Source organism: Salvelinus fontinalis, chromosome 19 (genome assembly GCF_029448725.1).
Source record: "Salvelinus fontinalis isolate EN_2023a chromosome 19, ASM2944872v1, whole genome shotgun sequence".
NCBI lineage: Eukaryota > Metazoa > Chordata > Actinopteri > Salmoniformes > Salmonidae > Salvelinus > Salvelinus fontinalis.
In genome coordinates, this window is record NC_074683.1 from 23019469 (window position 1) to 23039398 (window position 19930).

A 19930-nucleotide genomic window follows, 5' to 3' on the forward strand; every position below is an offset into this window, starting at 1 on the left:
ATTCAGGAAGTGATTTTAATTGAAATTCAAAAAGGATTTTTTTTTAAATAAATAGCTTCTACTCATTTTATTGTGAAGTCATTGAAAATAGATGCAGTTTTTTCAAATGTGGAATGGTTACTTCCGGAATTGACTGCCTTCAATTTGAATTGACCCCAGCCCTGACACACTCACGCAACGATTTGTCCCGCTGGAGAGCGCAGCCATATACCACAGGCTGTGAATTAGCGCATAGAGCTCATTATGTAGGGTCCTTTTCTCAGGCCACAGAGCATGCTCCCTTCTAATTTTATCCTTGTTTCATGCCTGTCCTATTGAGATGACTCTGTCTAGATTCCTACAGTTCTGCTCTCCCAGTACAACCCAATGAAGACATGGGAGAGTGAATGGTTCCTGGGGGAAGGGGCTATGGAGATGAATTCAGAGGTTCCTCCACCAGACAGCTGTAAGACAGGAGCAACTCTACAGTTATAATGACCGGGTGAGTTTAGCACAGTATGCACGTGTTGACTAGTGGGCTGGATGTTTCGTATTCACAGAAACACGTTAATAAATTAGGGAATATGTCAAATGTCACTGTCATACAGTGCATGGTGCTCAGCTCCCTTTTATTGGGCTCGGAAATACCAACTGCTTAATAAATTAATCAACAAATCATTACATTAAATGCATGTCAGTGCACAATCCATGAATTAATTAATTGCATCTCTGATAAATGTTTAATTAAATCATATGTTTTCCTCTTTCATCTGTATACATCTACCCTGTACTGAATGATTGATTGTAAGACAATGACTGGCACTTCTGGCCTGCTTTTGAGCCCAGCTCTACACTGATGCAGTATAATGTCTCCAGTATGCTACAGGGACACAGGTGCTTGTATATTCATCACTTAAATCATCTCCTGTCCTCACCACACTGTTGGTTTGTATGTATTTATTCATGGGAAATGCATCAAGAAATCAGTACGTATGAAAAAAATGACATGTGCAACTGGGACATTGCGTTTTGATTTCTTACATATCAAAATGTCTGAGAATGTCTCTATATCGTTCTCTCTCTGTGTTGAAGATGTCTCTGACTTGAAAACACATCTGTCAATAAATTAGATGTTCACATTCATAATGATTCAGTTTTATATATTATATTTCAGATAAATAAATCATAATAAAGACACATGGGAATGTATTAGTATCATTTGTTTTTACAACGACCAGACATGGAATCATAAATTGTTATTCGTTGGTTTAGGCACTTCTGGGAGAAATAGTAGTAGGCTGCAGGAACTTGAAGAACAATATGCTTTTGGTCCAATAAAGAATGAGGTCACACCCGAACTCAAGGTTTTTTGGCATTGGGGGACAGATAGGGGCTAGGGTTATCTATAGGTAGGACTGTCCTTGGTCAGGTAGGAGCTGTGGTGAAGGCTGGTCTTGACCCGTTTCTCTCGTTGCCGACGATTACAGAACCAGACCCGGACCACCTCCTTCTCCAGGTGTAGCCCCTCGGCCATACGGACGATCTCCTGAGATGAGGGCTTGATCTTCTCCCCGAAACTACGCTCCAATGCCTCCTTAGCCCCCAGACTACAGGAGGAGAGGGATGCAGTGTTTAAAGAGGGAGGTGGTGTTTGATCAAACAGCCTTCAAGCATCTCTGTAATTGTAATGTGTAGTTAGTTACCTGATGGAAAAATATGTTGTAGGTATCTGATGCAGAAGAGAAAATTGCGAGGGTAGTTACCTGATAGTGGTTCTTCGTTTCCTCTTACGCTCATTCATGCCCATTTTATCATTAAACAGAGCTGTGGAAAGAACAACATTAAGGTCACATCCTTAGTCATTCATTACTTTAAGGTCATGGCTGTCCCTCTCTTCCAGGGGAAGAGCATAGTTTTCCACTCACCCCCGGCCTGCTCTGCTTCGTCCAGCCACTTGGCCAGGATGGCCTTTAGCGTGCAGGCGTTCTTGAAGCTCAGCTGCAGGTTCTCAAAGCGACAGATGGTTGTCTGGCTGAACTCTGAGCCATGCACCGCAGCCAGAGCCTCTCCAACGTTAGTTTGGGTGTACCCTTTGAAACAGACACACACACACAGTCAGCCATTACATTGTGGGTGTGTGTGTGTAACTGTTTTAAACAGTTCAGGACAGAAAGACAGTAGCTATCTAACTCACCCAGTTTGATCCTGCGGAGTTTGAAGTCGTTGGCAAACTTCTCCAGCTCTCGTATCTGAGGTGAGTCCATGTCGGGGGGGTCATCTGGTGGCCGGCTCCTAAGGCGGAGGTCCTTAGTGCCCCCCAGGGGCGGCTCCTCAGACAGCACGGCAGGGGGCAGTGGGGGGAAACTGTGGCTCAGAGAGCACGACCCCCCACCCAGACCATGCTCTGGAAACTTATACAGACAAGGGGCCAATGAACCTAAATAGATGGAGAAACATCAACTGTGATACCAGCTACAGCCACTAGAGGGGAGTGTAGCTCTGTAAAGGGTGTTGTTTGTGTGTGTGTGTACCTTGCAGTGTGTTTGCTCCGTTGACCATGTTGGGGTGTGGGACGCTGCAGGTCTGGAGGATTCTGGTCTGAGATATACTGGCAGACAGCATCTCCTGAGCTAGGGAGGAAACCTTTATCATCAGCAGCATCCCCATCACCACCATCATCATCCCCACCACCACCACCATCATCATCATCACCACCACCATCATCACTGACCTGCCATCATGCCGTAAGTGGTCTGTTGGTTGCTATAGTGACAGGGTGTGACGGGGTAGTGCAGGCCGGGGGGACCGTTGCTGAGAGCGTTGCCAAGGGTGGAGGTGGAGAGGTGCATGTGGGAACGCTTGGAGGACTGGAGGAGAGACAGACCTGACGGGACTGGAGAGGTTGAGGGAACGAGGGAGAGAGACCTTAGATCAGTTTAGACATGGCTTTTTGCTGTACTTGTGTAATTGTCAATGGGTGCACTTGCTTGTGGAAGAAACTGTATTGAGTGATAGCAATATGATGGTGGTTGATTTACATTCTTTGTTGTAGAAGCTGTAGTGTTGAATTAGCAATAGTGTGGGTTCCTTTCCAATGACAATGGACAGAACATTGGATCTCAGTTAGCAGGTGTGTTCTTCTGGTGAAGTCATTTCTCATGGTGAATGTGGACTGTTAATTTAGCTCTCAAACTGGACAGGCTAATAACACTCCTACTGTCCTCCATACTACAGTAATAATTCTCTACAGACAGACACAGCAGGGAGAAACTGTGAATCTTATAAGAAACTGTGCAGACAATGTTCAGATGCAGTCCAAAATCTTCATCTTCAGCTGTAAAGTAAGATGTGTGTTTGTGTGCGTGTAACAATAATTTGATCTGTGCTATTTCATGTGTTTTTTCCATTTCCCAACTCTCCCTGAGACCCCCTTCGGAGAGTCAAGTCACGACCAGTGTCTGCCAACGCGACCCTGGAGCAGTTCGGGTTAAGTGCCTTGCTCAAGGGCACATTGACCAATTTTTCACCTTGTCAGCTCAGGGATTCAAACTAGAAACCTGTCGGTTACTGGCCCAACGCTCTAAACGCTAGGCTACCTGCTGCCTGTGCGTGTGTGTGTGCAATCGCGTGCCAGTGTGGGGGTGTTAGTTAATGAATCCAGTCTGCAGCCTGGATAGCAGTGGGGGTCACACAAACACCCCACCTACGCTCTACACACACACACACACACACAACTCTATCCATCTCTGTTGAATCTCTCCAAGGCCAAGAGCTGAAGATGTTCTATCTACAAACATCTAAGAGAGATCTTCAGGGTTCAGCTATAACAGCTCTGCTAATATCCACCCACACACACACACACACAGCAAAAAGACAGCCTTCAACGCAGTTACACCACAGAGAGCAGGGCCCAGCACACCTGTTAGAAGACTGGACATGGTTCAGAGGGATAGAAAGAATGTGTTATCAGAGGTCAGGGATCAGAGGTTAGGGGTTGGGGTGAGACGTTACCTGCAGACACCATGTGTGTGTGTGTGGAGGCGGAGGAGGGCAGGCAGTCGGCAGCGGAGGCGTGGTGCATGAGGAGGGGCAGGGAGTCTCCTGCTAGGGTGGTGAAGGAGTCCGTGCTGAACGCCTGGCACGACATCACAATGATCTCACGACCTCCTTCTCACCTGGACAGGATCAGGAAGATTGACCTTCTCTGCACTTAGCTGTTCTCAGGTCAACACACAGGTGCTGACTTCTTGTCGTTTCTTCCCTGGACAGGTAAAAGCTGCTGTGCTTGGCTGGTCTCCTCTCCTTCTGCTTCCCATGTGTCTGTCACCTGGCCAGTATCTACTCTGTGTTCCTCCCTGGCCTCCCTGTGAGCCCACCTGAGTGACGCCCGCCTGTCTACTGCAGGTATTTATACCCCACCCTTCTCTGCCCCCCCACCACCGCCACCTCATCCATGTTAATACTCCCACCCAACCCCCATAGCTGTGGTTGTATCTGACCCTCTGCCTCCAGCCCTCTAGCCAGTGCCGGGAAAAGCCTGGATTAGTAGCAGAGAGAATTGGGTAACTTAATCTTCTCTCTAGGTGGGTCTATTTGGGTCCCCCCCTCTCTCAATCCATTTATTTCTCTCTCTCTCTCTGGGTGTCTGTCTCTATTTCCATGCTATTTTTATGATATGGATGGATATTCTGAGCACCAGACTCTATAGGGAACAGACATTCCCATCTTTCAATTTCAAACTCTATGTTTATGAGAAGAAACTGTGCTAGGGTAACATGTGTAAAGACAGAATAGTCATGAGTGCTGCTGGAAAAAGAAGGCACACTACATACATCAATAGTATCGAACATTCACATCTATAGGTTTAAACTTCATTTATACTTTCTTCATGAGCTTTCTAGCAATGTCCCTCCCTGCAGAACTGAATACTAGAAAACTTCTAGCAATACATTTTAATTAATCTAAGCTTTTTTTATGTGATTGACCTGGTTTTGTAGTGAAAGAAGCAGAGTGTGTGTTTGTAAGTGTTTGTGTGTGTGTTTGTACTCTAACCATCTGTCTGGCAGGATTAGGAGGGGAATTGGAGAGGATGTGCCTGGCATTGTTTTGGCATTGTGTCTATATTGTGTTAGTATTGTATCAATTAGGTTGGTATTGTGTAAATATTGAACAAATTGGTTGGTATTGAGTGTGTATTGTGTTAGTATTGTATCAAGCAGGTTGGTATTGGTGTGTATTGTGTTAGTATTGTATCAAATAGTTTGGTATTGGGTGTGTATTGTGTTAGTATTGTATCAAATAGGTTGGTATTGGGTGTGTATTGTGTTAGTATTGTATCAAATAGGTTGGTATTGGGTGTGTATTGTGTTAGTATTGTATCAAATAGGTTGGTATTGGGTGTGTATTGTGTTAGTATTGTATCAAATAGGTTGGTATTGGGTGTGTATTGTGTGGGCTCTATGTGTGTTAACTGTGTTCGCATGAAAGACAACAGAAGTCATCTCTGATTAGTAGTTCATCTGGAGACGCGTGCTGCCGTGAGTTCCTCTCTGGCCCTGAGTCACTCTGCTGGAGAAAGACTTCAGTCCAGCTGTTGTTTTTGTGGTGATTATAGTGAGAGTTAAACCAGTGAAGTCACACTGTTGTTTAAGAGACAATAAGCTGTAGTTGTAGGTGGGCAGCAGGTGAGCTGATGTCACCAACTAGCCAGAAGTCAAAGCATCATGTGGGCACGCTCCAACCTGCCTCACAACACCACAAGGAGTAAAAAGCCATACTGATGTACCCTAATAGATCAAATTGATTTGTAAAGCTTAGAAAACAAGCAGTGAACACACTACAATGCCATTTTAAACCGTCATAATTGATAAATCATGGTTTATCCCTATGCCTTTGGCAAGGTGCTTAGTTGCGGTTCAAATGTGTGTGTCTGTCCTCAGCAAGGTGCTTAGCTGTCTAACCATTTCCAGAGTAGCAGGCCCTTTAACCACAGTGAATAGTCTCTGTAATATCCCCTACTGTAAAGATTCATGTCTGGACGGAACGAGCTGGATTCTTGGAGCAGAGAGAGAGAATACTGGTACAAAGGAGAGAGGAGAAGCAGGGTAGAGAGAGGGGTTAGGGAGGGTAGAGTGAGGGGTTAGGGGGGGTAAGAGAGGGGTTAGGAGGGGTTAGGAGGGGTAAGAGAGGGGTTAGGGTGGGTAAAAAGTGGGGTTAGGGAGGGTAGAGAGAGGGGCTAGGGAGGGTAGAGAGAGGGGTTAGGGAGGGTAGAGAGAGGGGCTAGGGATGGTAGAGAGAGGGGCTAGGGAGGGTAGAGAGAGGGGCTAGGGAGGGTAGAGAGAGGGGCTAGGGAGGGTAGAGAGAGGGGCTAGGGAGGGTAGAGAGAGGGGCTAGGGAGGGTAGAGAGAGGGGCTAGGGAGGGTAGAGAGAGGGGCTAGGGAGGGTAGAGAGAGGGGCTAGGGAGGGTAGAGAGAGGGGCTAGGGAGGGTAGAGAGAGGGGCTAGGGAGGGTAGAGAGAGGGGTTAGGGAGGGTAGAGAGAGGGGTTAGGGAGGGTAGAGAGAGGGGTTAGGGAGGGTAGAGAGAAGGTTTAGGGAGGGTAAAGAGAAGGGTTAGGGAGGGTAAAGAGAGGGGTTAGGGAGGGTAAAGAGAGGGGTTAGGGAGGGGTTAGTGAGGGTAAAGAGAGGGGTTAGTGAGGGTAAAGAGAGGGGTTAGTGAGGGTAAAGAGAGGGGTTAGTGAGGGTAAAGAGAGGGGTTAGTGAGGGTAAAGAGAGGGGTTAGTGAGGGTAAAGAGAGGGGTTAGTGAGGGTAAAGAGAGGGGTTAGTGAGGGTAAAGAGAGGGGTTAGTGAGGGTAAAGAGAGGGGTTAGTGAGGGTAAAGAGAGGGGTTAGTGAGGGTAAAGAGAGGGGTTAGTGAGGGTAAAGAGAGGGGTTAGTGAGGGTAAAGAGAGGGGTTAGTGAGGGTAAAGAGAGGGGTTAGTGAGGGTAAAGAGAGGGGTTAGGGAGGGTAAAGAGGGGTTAGGGAGGGTAAAGAGTGGGGTTAGGGAGAGTAGAGAGAGTGGTTAGGGAGGGTAAAGAGAGGGGTTAGGGAGGGTAAAGAGAGGGGTTAGGGAATGTAAGGATATGGGCTAGAAAGGGTAAAGAGGGGTTAGGGAGGGTAGAGAGAGGGTTAGGGAGGGTAAAGAGAGGGGTTAGGGAGGGTAAAGAGAGGGGTTAGGGAGAGTAGAGAGAGGGGTTAGGGAGAGTAGAGAGAGGGGTTAGGGAGAGTAGAGAGAGGGGTTAGGGAGAGTAGAGAGAGGGGTTAGGGAGGGTAGAGAGAGGGGTTAGTGAGGGTAGAGAGGGGTTAGGGAATGTAAGGAGATGGGCTAGAAAGGGTAAAGGGAGTGTAGAGAGAGGTGTTAGGCTGGGTAAAGAGAGGTGTTAGGCAGGGTAAAGAGAGGGGTTAGGGAGGGTAAAGAGTGGGGTCAGGGAGGGTAGAGAAAGGGGTTAGGGAGTGTAAAGAGGGGTTAGGAGGGTAAAGAGAGGGGTTATAGAGAGATGGGTTAGGCAGGGTAGCGAGAGGGGTTATGGAGGGTAAAGAGAGGGGTTAGGCAGGGAGGAGAGAGGGGTTAGGCAGGGTAAGTAGAGGGGTTAGGGAGGGTAGAGAGAGGGGTTAGGGAGGGGAGAGAGAGAGAGGGGTTAGGGAGCTGTGAAGAGGAACCTTTCCCATGGTGGAGGAACAAAGACCCTCAACCTAATTAGTGATTGGACCATGAGCCGGCAGGGACCTGTCCCCAGCACCTGCCCTGTTCCGACCCCTCACTGAGACACACACACACACAGCCTGATCTACCAGAGCAGTGGGAACAGGACACATCCACGTCTTCTCACAGGTATCACATCATATACACACATGCACCCGTACAGTACTGAGGCCAGGTGATCTGTGGGTAGGTGTGTGTGTGTGTGGTTGTTTGTGTGTGGTTAAGGGTTAAGGATGTTGGTAGCTTTTATACAATTTACAATGAAGTAACATAAAATATTTTCCTGTGACGTTATAATGTCATCTCATACAGTACAGTTATATAACAGTGGAAAGCAGATGAAGCGTACGTAGTTTACATAAAAGTTATACTTTCTTTATGCAAGCAGAACTGAACTGGGACATTAATGTCACCTGAAACTGAAGTGGTTTTCCCTACGAGGCCAAACAGCAGAGTCATGTTTAACTCCTGTTTCCATTATGCAAACCTGAACTATAGCAGAGCGCCTCGCCAACTGATGAATATAGAGAGCTACCCTATGCTTCCATCGTGCAACATCTGCCCTGAGCGCTCATTGCCTCTGAGCTCTACTGCATAAACACGTAGCACCAGTGCATGAGGCTAATTTCATCAACATATTCAACAAGCTAAAGGTTAGCCTGGATATACAACTCTGCTCCATTCATCTGCTCTCATTTAGTAAATGTCACAGCCAAATGTTTTCCGGCCAAACGAGATTGCATGTGTTTGTTTGTTTGTTTGTCCCCAACTGCACAGATTACAGGAAGTGCATTGGTGGTGATTCCTTGGTCAGTTTACATGGCATTTTACTGGTGTCATATCTGTTGGATTTGTCCTTCTGTCACTATGGTAAGACTTGGACAATAAGAGGAAAAAGGTTAAAATATAGTAGAGTGAAGGTGAGCCACATAAAGAAAGTAACGTTTCTGGATAATTATCAATATAAAAATGTAATCTTAGCCTCTTTTTTTTGTATGTGCATCCTGCTACAGTTAGCGCATACTGTAGTTAAACAAACAAGAAGATCAATGCTCTGTTGGTTACTGAGAACAGGAAATTCTCTATTACCACAGAAACCTTGTGAGCAAGGAGACGAATCAGTCATAGCCTGCTTTTAAAGAAAATTTTCCCTGGAGAAATGTAGAAAGTTATCAGAATATGACCTACCAGTCCATCAGGGCATATCTCTCTGGTCAATCTGGTTTATTTTATCTCTCTCTTTCTTTTTCTCTTTCCTTTGTAGCTACAGTTCCAGACCTCCCAGACACTGCACCTCATCAGTCTGAACACTCTCTCTGATCCCTCTGAAATACGTCTCTGGTAGTATATATATATATCTGACTGGTAATATATATTTATCGGACTGGTAAATATATTTATCGGACTCAATGCTGAATGTTTAAAGATACATGTATTTTACTATCAATATACACCAAGAACACACCCGAGTCCCCCCTCTCTCCCTCCATAGTCATAGCTGTCTGGGTACTATACTTTACTGATAGGCTTTCTCTCTGTCGACTACATACACAGATACAGCTAACAATGATATCATGATAATGCAAAGGGTGCAGTGTAGGGTCATATATGTATATACTTTAAAATAAACATGCACAGGAAACTATTTTATCGTTTCAGACTGTTTGCTTTCAGCTACCTTTATACCGTCAAAAGAAAATGAAATAACCTCAATCTTTATTTTCGCTGAACAATTATGGGGAACTGAAGCAGTGCCTTTCATTTATAGTCATGGCTACGAGAGAATGTGCACAGAGAAGGCTAGAGAGGCTAGAGAGAGAAAGAAGGCTAGAGAGAGAGAGCGAGAGAGCCTAGAGAGAACGCTAGAGAGAGAGAGAGAGGGAGCCAGAGAAGACTGGAGAGAGCGAGAGAGAAGGCTAGAGAGAGAGAGAAGGCTAGAGAGAGAGAGAAGGCTAGAGAGAGAGAGAAGGCTAGAGAGAGAGAGACTAAAGAGGGGTTACAGCAGCACATAGATCGTCTTCACAGGTTCTGTCAGACCTGGGCTCTGACCGTTAACCTAAAAAAATATATATATAATGATATTCCAAAAAAGGTCCGGAAATAAGGATGACAAATATAAATTCTATTTGGACACAGTTCTATTAGAACACACCAAAAACTACACATATCTAGGACTAAATATCAGCAACACAGGTAGCTTTCACATGGCTGTGAATGAGCTGAGAGACAAAGCAAGAAGAGCATTCTATGCCATTAAAAGGAACATCAAAATTGAAATTCCAATTAGAATCTGGCTCAAAATTTTTCAATCAGTTATAGAACCAATTGCTCTATATGGCAGTGAAGTATGGGGTCCACTCTCTAATAATGAATTTACCAAATGGGACAAACATCCAATTGAAATATTGCATGCAGAGTTTTGCAAGACGGTATTGCAAGTACAAAGAAAAACTCCAAATAACGCATGTAGGGCAGAATTGGGCCAATACCCCCTCCTCATTCGAATAGAAAAAAGAGCCATCAAATTTTACAACCATCTAAAAACAAGTGACCCTAAAACATTCCATCATACAGCTCTACAATGTCAAGAGATGAAACCAGAGAAGAGTCTCCTCAGCCAGCTAGTTCTGAGGCTCAGTTCACCAACCTAAACCAACCCCATAGAGCCTCGGGACAGCCCTCAGAAAATCTGGCCCAACCAAATCATCACAAAACAAAAGTAAAAATATATCACCTATTGGAAAGACAACACAAAAAATCAAAGTAAACTTCAATGCTATTTGGCTCTAAACAGACAGTACATGGTGGCAGACTATCTGACCACTGTGACTGATAGAAAACTGAGGAAAACATTGACTAGGTACAGACTCAGTGAGCACCGTCTGGCTATAGAGACCGGTCGTCACAGACAAACCTGGCTGCCCAGAGAGGACAGGCTGTGCTCACTCTGCTCCAGGGGAGAGGTAGAGACAGAGGTGCATTTTCTACTACACTGTGACAAATACTCAGACCTAAGAGCATATTTCTTTCCCAAAATTATAACTCAATACAAAGAATTTGAAACTATAAAAGATGAAGAAAAAATCTAATATTTATTGGGTGAAAAGCCAAAATGTGCAGTTTTGGCAGCCAAATATGTGTCCTCCTGCCACAACCTGAGGGACAGCCAGTGAAAAATGCAAAGTAATATTGATAATATTTCCCATTTAGCTTAGTTTGTTTTGTCTTTCATACCAGGTCATATGTCTTCTCAAGTCATATTGACACTGGTCTACTACTGTTGCTTTAATTTATTGTTGTTCTGATTAATATTGTTGTTGTAGTTGTTGTTAATGGTGATCCCATGTCCACTAGTACTGTTATTATTGCTGTTGGTCCCACCATTTATTTATATATATATATATATATATTTTGTATATATATATACATATATATTTGATTTTTATTTTTGCGATATGTATACTTTGACAATGTAAGTAATAACGAACCTACCATGTCAATTGAATTGAATTGAATTGAGAGAGAGATGGTTTGTATGTACTTTTTAAGAGCTTTCCAGATATGCAGCTGAAACATACCATGGTGTATGTAGTACAGGGGTGGGCAACTCCAGTCCTCGGGGGCCTGATAGTAGATTGTAGCTAAGCAACAGGCGCTCTAGGGAAACTGTGTCCACATGGTGGACTGGCTGAATGAGCTCCATACTACCCACGATACGCTTGGGGTTTCTGTACGTAGTTATTACAGCAATATAATAGATGGATGGGCAGGTCAAATGTTTTCAAAAGGAACTACAACACCATTCAGAGTGCTCGATATAACAATAGGGGATTCAAGAGCAATCTCCCTACCTGACCACCAGGGGGACACATAACAAAGAGCGAGAGAGACTGTCCTTGCTGCATGTATAGAATGACAACCATGACTAAACAGCCTGATTAGGGAGCTGTCGTTGATCAGTGCCATGCAGGGTTTGGGGTCTGGGGATGGGAGAACTGGGTACTTATACTGGTCAGGCTGAGGATGATGATAAGGGACAGGGCTGTGGTGGGCTCTTTCTAGTGGTCCAGGACTGATACTGTAGAGTCGGGCTCATTCAGACAGAGAACAGGAGATCCAGATCAAACAGACCACTGCTCTTTGTCGCTGATAAAAGACCCACGTCGCTAAGCTACGCGTGTGGGTGGGGGGAGAGCTCTTGAGCAGAGATGCCAAACTGCATCCAAACCTTCACTTCCATCTTACCATCCATCCATCTATTCATGAGTCATGATTCACCCTCTAAAGGGTAGTTTCGTTTTTGCTGTGAGACGTGGTATGGCTTGTATCAGCTGGTGTCTAACATTATGGTTAAACTGTCATCTGTGTTTGCGAAGTAAGCCACTGTATGAACATGTTAAAATCCCCCTGGATACCTCTAACAGGTCTGTAAACACACATCCCACTGGGCACAAACTGGTTGAATCAATGTTGTTTTCATGTCATTTCAACAACAACAAAAATATAATGTGTTGACGTTGAATCAGAGTGGAAAACTTGTTTGGATTTGCAAAAAGTCAATGTAAAGGAATCTTTTTTCCATCTAACTTTGACTCTAAATCTAATGAGATGGTTACATTTTTGTTGATTTCCCTTTGAATTCACATTAGTTGACAATTTTATCAAATGTGGGACAGATTCCCAGTTATTGAGGCTATAGCCACTGCTAATCCAGTTCATTAATATACATTCACCCTATGTAACTATGTATTCCACGGGTTCAGGAAGCTTTTTGAGCTTTGTTTTCTATGGACCAATGTAAGCAGTAGTATTATGCAGCACTATAACATGCAGCCCTTCCCCTCCCAAAGTCCCAGCAGATCACACTTCATACAGCTAACAGTCTGCTACAACCCATGTCTAGTCTGCAACAACCAACTTCCAACCAATTAGCACAGGTCTTTAGTGTGAACACACACGCATGCACACGCAGAAATCCAGGATTGTTTGGTCCCCCGCTGAGATCATAACATAATGAATGTGCAGAGTTTCAAAGTTTTCATTAGCTGTGAAACTGTGTCTCCCTGTATGACGTTGGAGAAATACTTTTTACAGACGTCTGTGACTGCCAAGAGATTAAGTGTATTCTATCACCCATGAGCTTCCTGTGTCCGCCAGACTTACTTCCACCTATAACCACACTAATAACTAACACAGATGAACTATAGGAGAGGAAAGGGTGATGTGGTTTATTGTGTATAAAGGAATCACAGCTGGATAACCTGCTAAGATCATTGTGATGTAGGTAGCTTGCGTAATCCACATGTCACATCCTGACTGCCTGCTGATCATCACACATGATTCACATGTACTATTGACCTATTAGTCACACACACACACACACACACACACACACACACACACACACACACACACACACACACACACACACACACACACACACACACACACACACACTACTTTAATAACTCTACCTACATGTACTGTACATACTACCTCAACTAACCGGTGCCTCCGCACATTGACTCTGTAGCGGCACCCCCCTGTATATATTGTTATTTTTTAACCACTGCTCTTTAATTTCTTGTTACTTATATCTCTTATTCGTATCCTCATTTTTTTGAAATTGCACTGTTAGTTAGGGGCTCATAAGTAAGCATTTCACTGTAAGGTGAAATTGTATTTGACGCATGTGACTAATACAATTTGATTTGATACTTGTGTGTCAGGATGTGTAGGCTCTGTGCTCATCTCTGTGGGTGTTAGAGAACATTACCATCCATAGAGTGGTGTTAGTGTAGTCAGACATGAGGGTGAGGTTCCATTTCCCTCTATCATGGACCAGGACCAGCTGGTGTAGACAGTTGCCCTGTGAGAAGGAAGGAAGCAGGAAGTGCTGTGCCGTAGTTCTAAATCCCCCCCCCCCCCCCCCCCCCCCCTCAGGGTCTGATGAACCCACTAGCAGTTATTTCCCTCCGGTAGCAGAATATCTGAGTCATTATCCTGTTGTTACCACCCTCCACATCTTCTGCTGCTGGTCTGCTCTGCTCTGCCCATGGAAGGGAGGGGGGTGCTTTCTTTGTTAAACCAAGGTTTCCTTGGAATTTACAGTAACATATTGGGTGTCAGTAAGTTACTGTAGTAACAACAGGATATTTTTTTACAGTGTACCGTAATTCCACCCCACAGAATTCACTATCGTACCCTATGACCATTATTATATATTATTTCATATTTTTGAGGCTATATTTGTTGTTACTGTGGGTGAGAATGCTGTACCAATTTAACTCCTATGTGATTATAGTACCCCATCTATGTAAAAGGTATAGGGTCCAGATTGGAGTGGAAGCAAGTTTTAAACCTTTAATGGTTGAGTATTTTTGCCATGACCTTTTGTTCTGTTATGCCCTGTAGTTGTTGACAGTGTGGAAGCTCTTGTTAAGGCCTTTAGAAGTGTAAGTGATATAAAACACTAAATATGAATAATATGCTGTAAGTTTTTTTTTCCCCCCCAATGTTTTTATAAGGAACATTAATGTGTTGAAAATTAAAAATGGTTTTCACAGTCAACTTGCACACAGCACTGACACACACACTTACCCCACCAGACATACAACCAGGGGTCTTTTCACAGTCCCCATATCCAGAACGAATTCGAAGGAATCGTATAGTATTATATAGATCCAAGATTGCATGGAACTCCTTTCCATTTCATATTGCTCAAGTGAACAGCAAACCTGGCTTTAATAAACAGATAAAGCAACACCTCCCAGCACAACGCCTCCCCCGATTTTGACCTAAATGTACTGATAAATGCTACTGAATGAAAATACAATATATGAACATAGAAATGATAAATGTAGGTATAGAATAGTAGGTCTGTGTTTTTTCTCTCAGTATTGGGTCAGTACAGAACCTTTTCTTGTTTTACATTTATCTAGTTCTGTCCTTGAGCTGTTCCTGTCTATTAATGTTCTGCATTATGTCATTCTATATTATGTTTCATGCTTTGTGTGGACCCCAGGAAGAGTAGCTGCTGCTATCACTACAGCTAATGGGGATCCTAATAAAATATCAAATACCAATGAATTCCATTCATCCATTGATGAATTCATTGTGAGTACGGTAGCATTTACTTTTTTACAGTATTGTACTGTGTGTCATTACACAGTACTTGCTTTGATACCGTATTTATATTACAGTAGGTGTACTGTAATATGAAATACAGAATTTTACCTGCCACTGAGCTGCCTGTAAGTTACTGTCAAATTCACAGCAACCCCTTTACAGTACACACACTCACACTCACACTCACACACACACACACACACACACACACACACACACACACACTCACACTCACACTCACACACACACACATGTGGCTTTGCTAACAATTAAACACTTAATTCACTTCCACTTTGTCTCCACAGTGTCTGAATATCTCTTTGTCTATTGACTGACTGACAGTCATGTCTAGAAGCGTTCCAGCTTTTGTCAAATTAACGTCAGATTTGACTTTTCGAAGCAGGTTAGGATAACTTACGCAGCAGGTTAGGAGAAGTAGGTTACGGTTAGGAAAAGGCTTAGTGTTAGGGTTAGATCAAATGCAACAAACGTTCCAATAGTGTACTGTTAAAACAGAGTTTCTTTGGAATTTACGGTAACATACTGTATTATTCTTTTTACAGTAACTTACAGGTAACTGGATCCCTTCTAGCCATGACCTTCACTGAATGTGTCAACACGAATGACTGCTCCTGTCTGTCAGATTACAATATCTCAACCATGGTTCAATCAATATCGTCATTTTTCCAGCAACAACCCTTCTCCCCAGCAGAGGGAAAAGGGTGACGTCAGTTTCAAGGTTTAAGTTACCATATCCAGCAAATAACTCTAAAACATTCTGTTACATTTTGTAGCTTCTTTGTGCAGCTTTTTTGTGCAGCCTCTATCGTTCACCCCATCATCTGACACAGTCTGGTCCATGTTGGTGGGTTGTTGCCTGGCTGGGTCTGAGTCTGGCTATCTGTGGACTCGCTTGCTGGTATAATCACTTGGCTAGGTTCACTTGTTCTCGTTGCCTGAGTCTGGCTATGTGAGAGAACTGGTGTAATGGCTTGGCTGGCTGAGTTGACTGGAGTTGGCCTTCTTCTCTGATTTCCCTTTTGACAGAAATGTGTCGGTTCCTACGCAATGTGTGTGTGTGTGTGTGTGTGTGTGTGTGTGTGTGTGTGTGCGTACGTTGGTACGCGTGCATGCATGTGTGTGTTTTGGAGCGCAGACTGAGCCAAGCTATTATCCTATTTAGCTACTGAAGTGCGGGCTGCAGAGGTAGTGTCTATTTATATCATAATATTGTCTCTGTGTCATGATGAATTTGAAAAGGAAACAATCACTCTAACTTGTCTATCAATAAATTAATCTGGCCCCATGGCTCAGTTTGGCAACCCTTTAAGCCAATATTTACTAAACTATCTCCAGCCCTGGCTCAGAATGGTCTTTTTATCGATTTATTTCTACATAATCATTACATGTTAGAGTAGACAGGAAAATGTATTTTAAGTCATGTAATTGCATGGATGGCTTACAACATCTGCGTGTGTAGGGGACCAGTGTGGTGTCAGACGAGTGGGCAGGTTTCTAATGGTTGTGGCAGAGACTACTGATGCCACATTAATCATACCAACCCACAACAAATACTAAAAAGAGAAACATCTGGGTCTAAGGAGATGCCCTATGTAGTGTTTTACATTACTTACGAGTTTAGGACCTGTACACAATGCAGTATAGTTAGCGTAGCATTTTTTCTTATAACGCACCCGGGTTTCTTATAACTCACAGGGTTTCATATAACTCACAGGGTTTCTTATAACTCACAGGGTTTCTTATAACTCACAGGGTTTCTTATAACTCACAGGGTTTCTTATAACTCACAGGGTTTCTTATAACTCACAGGGTTTCTTATAACTCACAGGGTTTCTTATAACTCACAGGGTTTCTTATAACTCACAGGGTTTCATATAACTCACAGGGTTTCATATAACGCACCCGGGTTTCTTATAACTCACAGGGTTTCTTATAACTCACAGGGTTATAAGAAAACATGCCTCCCGTGGCCCCTGAGACAGACCGCGGAGGGTTTGCCTGTTGACAGTGTGTCTCCATTTATGAATATTTCAAAAAAATATTTCAAAACAAAATGGGCAATTGTGTAGGTTATTTGAGAATGTTATGCTACAGTATATAAAACTGTTTGTTAAATAAATACTAGTTTATTAATTGTTCATTTTGGAATGCCATGATGTTGTTTTTTCCACCCCACCACCACACTTCATCCACCCTCATCACATCAACTTGTCCCCTGCTGGCTCTTTAGCAACTGAACCTGGGGATGAGGTTACTCATCACATAACACCTTTATTATTTATGAGAAATGAGGAGGCATGTTTGATCTGATTAGTTCCATATGTAGATATGGTTACTGTAAGCCCCATGCTGTTCTAACAGTCAGAGTCACTGACAGGAATGAAAGGGATGGAATATAATGGCAGTTCAGTTCCTTTTTTCAGTATGCCTTTCCTGATGAAACAGTGGCATGTGAAAGGTTATTGTGTGTGTGTGTGTGCGTGCGTTTGTCAGATGAAAGGATTGCGATTGCAGAGAAGGAATGTTTCCACCCAGGTGGCGCTCATCATCACTATGCAGATCGTCATCTTTACTTAGGTAGTTAGGTAGGTACATACTGTACACACGCACATACAGAAACACGCACGAGGTGGCAGGACAGAAAGGGCAGAATCTAAACGGCACCTATCATTAACACATATGGTACATCACCTATCATTCCTCCATCTATCATTAACACATATGGTACATCAGCTAGTGATGCTCAGCAGGTCCTCATCATCCTTTCACTCATTTAGAAGAGACCAGAGACACAGCTAGAAAGTTGTCCCTTCCACAGCATATCCTACCAAACAACTCAGAATAGCACTCCAATGATATCTAGATCTTGTTTTCTGGTATCAAGAGTGTGTTATTTGCATTACTGAGAGCTGTAATGTGTAGTTTTGGACTGCTAGTGACCGTGCCCCGTATTACTGATACTCCTTCAGTCCCGACAGTAGACCTATCTGTCCAGGAATGCCATCTTTCTGATTTAGAAAGACTGCTATACTTATAACATCTCAAGACTTATAAAAAATATATTGATTGTAAAATCCACTCTTTTGGTGTTTTTTAAATTAATCAACTGTTGATAAGGCCCAAAATCTTTTGCATGTCAGCAGTCAAGATTTTGGACTTTCAACAAGCAAAGTGTCACAAGCCACATCATCTTGATGAAGCAAAATGCAGTGGACTAATGAAAAAAAATACCAAACGATACACTACATGGCCAAAGGTATGTGGACACCACTTTAAGTTAGTGGATTCGGCTATTTCAGCCACACCCATTGCTGACAGGTGTATAAAATCACAGACACAGCAATTCAACTCCACAGACAAACATTGGCAGTAGAATAGACCGTAATAACAAGCTCAGTGATTTTCAATGTGGCACCGTCATAGGATACCACCTTTCCAACAAGTCAGTTCGTTCTGCCCTACTAGAGCTGCCTGGTCAACTGCAAGTGCTGTTATTGGGAATTGAAAACGTCTAGGAGCAGCAACGGCCACACAAGCTCACAGAATGGGACTGCCAAGTGCTGAAGCGCGTAAAAAGCGTCTGTCCTTGGTTGAAATATTATCTACCGATTTCCAAACTTCCTCTGGAAGCAACATCAGCACAAGAACTGTTCATCAGGAGCTTCATGACATTGGTTTCCATGGCCGAGCATCTGCTCCCAAGCCTAAGATTCCCATGCACAATGTCAAGAGTCGGCTGGAGTGGTGTGAAGTTCGCCGCCATTGGACTGAAGCGGTGGAAATGATTTCTCTGGAGTGATGAATCTTGCTTCATTATCTGGCAGTCCGACGGACGAATCTGGGTTCGGCAGATGCCAGGAGAACGCTAAATGCTCCAATGATTAGTGCCAACTGTAAAGTTTGGTGGAGGAGGAATAATGCTCTGGGGCTGTTTTACATGGCTCGAACTAGGCCCCTTAGTTCTAGTGAAGGGAAATCTTAACGCTACAGCATACAATTACATTTTTTTACCTATATTTAACTAGGCAAGTCAGATAAGATTTTTTTTTTTAACTTTGCCTCCCCCTTTTTCCTTTTAACTTTCTGGCATCAGTTTGGGGAAGGCCCTTTCCTGTTTCAGCATGACAATGCCCCCGTGCACAAAGCGAGGTCCGTACAGAAATGGTTTGTCGATCGGTATGACAGAGCGCTGACATCAACCACATTGAACGCCTTTGGGATGAATTGGAACGCCGACTGCGAGCCAGGCCAAATCGGCCAACATCAGTGCCCGAACTCACTAATGCTCTTGTGGCTGAATGGAAGCAAGTCCCCGCAGCAATGTTACAACATCTAGTGAAAAGCCTTCCCAGAAGAGTGGAGGCTGTTATGGCAGCAAAGGGGGGACTAACTCCATATTAATGCCCATGATTTTGGAATGAGATGTTCGATGAGCAGGTGTCCATATCCTTTTGGCCATGTAACGCAGTTGTTGAGTGGATTTTCCCTTAAACAGGAGCTCAGAACACCCACACATTCTGAATAACTGACTGAAGAAGCTCACTGGCAAGTCTGAGTTTTATTACAATTCAAGGAAACTTGTGCAGGGTTTGTTGAGAGGGAATTGAGTTAACTGCATAATTCATCATTGTTGTCTGTCAAAGAGTTCTGAGTCTTTGTAGAAGGAGCCCAGATTGTTTTGGTAGACTTCCTAGACTTTTGCAGTCTCTATGCCCTACTTCGCTGTTCTACGCCCACTTCTTACCCACTGGGCATAGACATTAACTAAAATCCTAGTCCACGTTGGTTCAATGCCATTTCATTGAAATAATGTGGAAACAACATTGATTCAACCAGTGTGTGCTCACTCCTTACTCAATTGGGAGTTATGAATAGAAAATCAAAGATGTAACTGCATTGGACCATGGAAATTACATTTTAACAGGGGAATTACTGTGTATCCAAACCCAGCAAGGGAGTGTTAGCTTCAGGTTCATCTTTCAGAAAATATTGCCTTTCAGTCACCTGTCTTTTCTTCAGCCACCTCCATGAGCTCTGATTTTATATAGTGCGACTGTTTGTAC

The 19930-nt window shown here is 43.6% G+C and overlaps 1 protein-coding gene across 2 annotated transcripts; it reads right to left on the reverse strand.

Annotated features, from left to right (window-relative positions):
• Positions 1-921: 921 nt before the first annotated feature.
• pou1f1 (POU class 1 homeobox 1) lies at positions 922-9029 on the reverse strand. 2 transcript variants are annotated; one of them, XM_055871059.1, is made up of 8 exons: positions 8907-9029; positions 3991-4154; positions 2711-2872; positions 2511-2609; positions 2174-2416; positions 1905-2069; positions 1743-1803; positions 922-1586 (listed from the first exon to the last, which is right to left on the reverse strand). In XM_055871059.1, exons 2-8 carry the CDS (start codon positions 4124-4126, stop codon positions 1379-1381), a joined length of 1074 nt encoding a protein of 357 aa, XP_055727034.1. In that variant the 5' UTR covers positions 4127-4154; positions 8907-9029; the 3' UTR covers positions 922-1378. The 2 variants fall into 2 exon arrangements, with proteins under 2 accessions (XP_055727034.1, XP_055727035.1); XM_055871060.1 differs by lacking the exon at positions 8907-9029 and having other exon boundaries at positions 3991-4382.
• Between the last annotated feature and the right edge of the window lie 10901 nt (positions 9030-19930).

Bases quoted from the DNA above. Each gene is read 5' to 3' on its own strand.
- pou1f1 (XM_055871059.1), bottom strand. From the start codon at position 4,126: ATGTCGTGCCAGGCGTTCAGCACGGACTCCTTCACCACCCTAGCAGGA. The intron at 1,804-1,904 runs GTGAGTGGAAAA...TTCTTTCCACAG, and splicing joins CGAAGCAGAGCAGGCCGGGG to CTCTGTTTAATGATAAAATG. The intron at 1,587-1,742 runs GTAACTACCCTC...CTCCTCCTGTAG, and splicing joins AAACGAAGAACCACTATCAG to TCTGGGGGCTAAGGAGGCAT.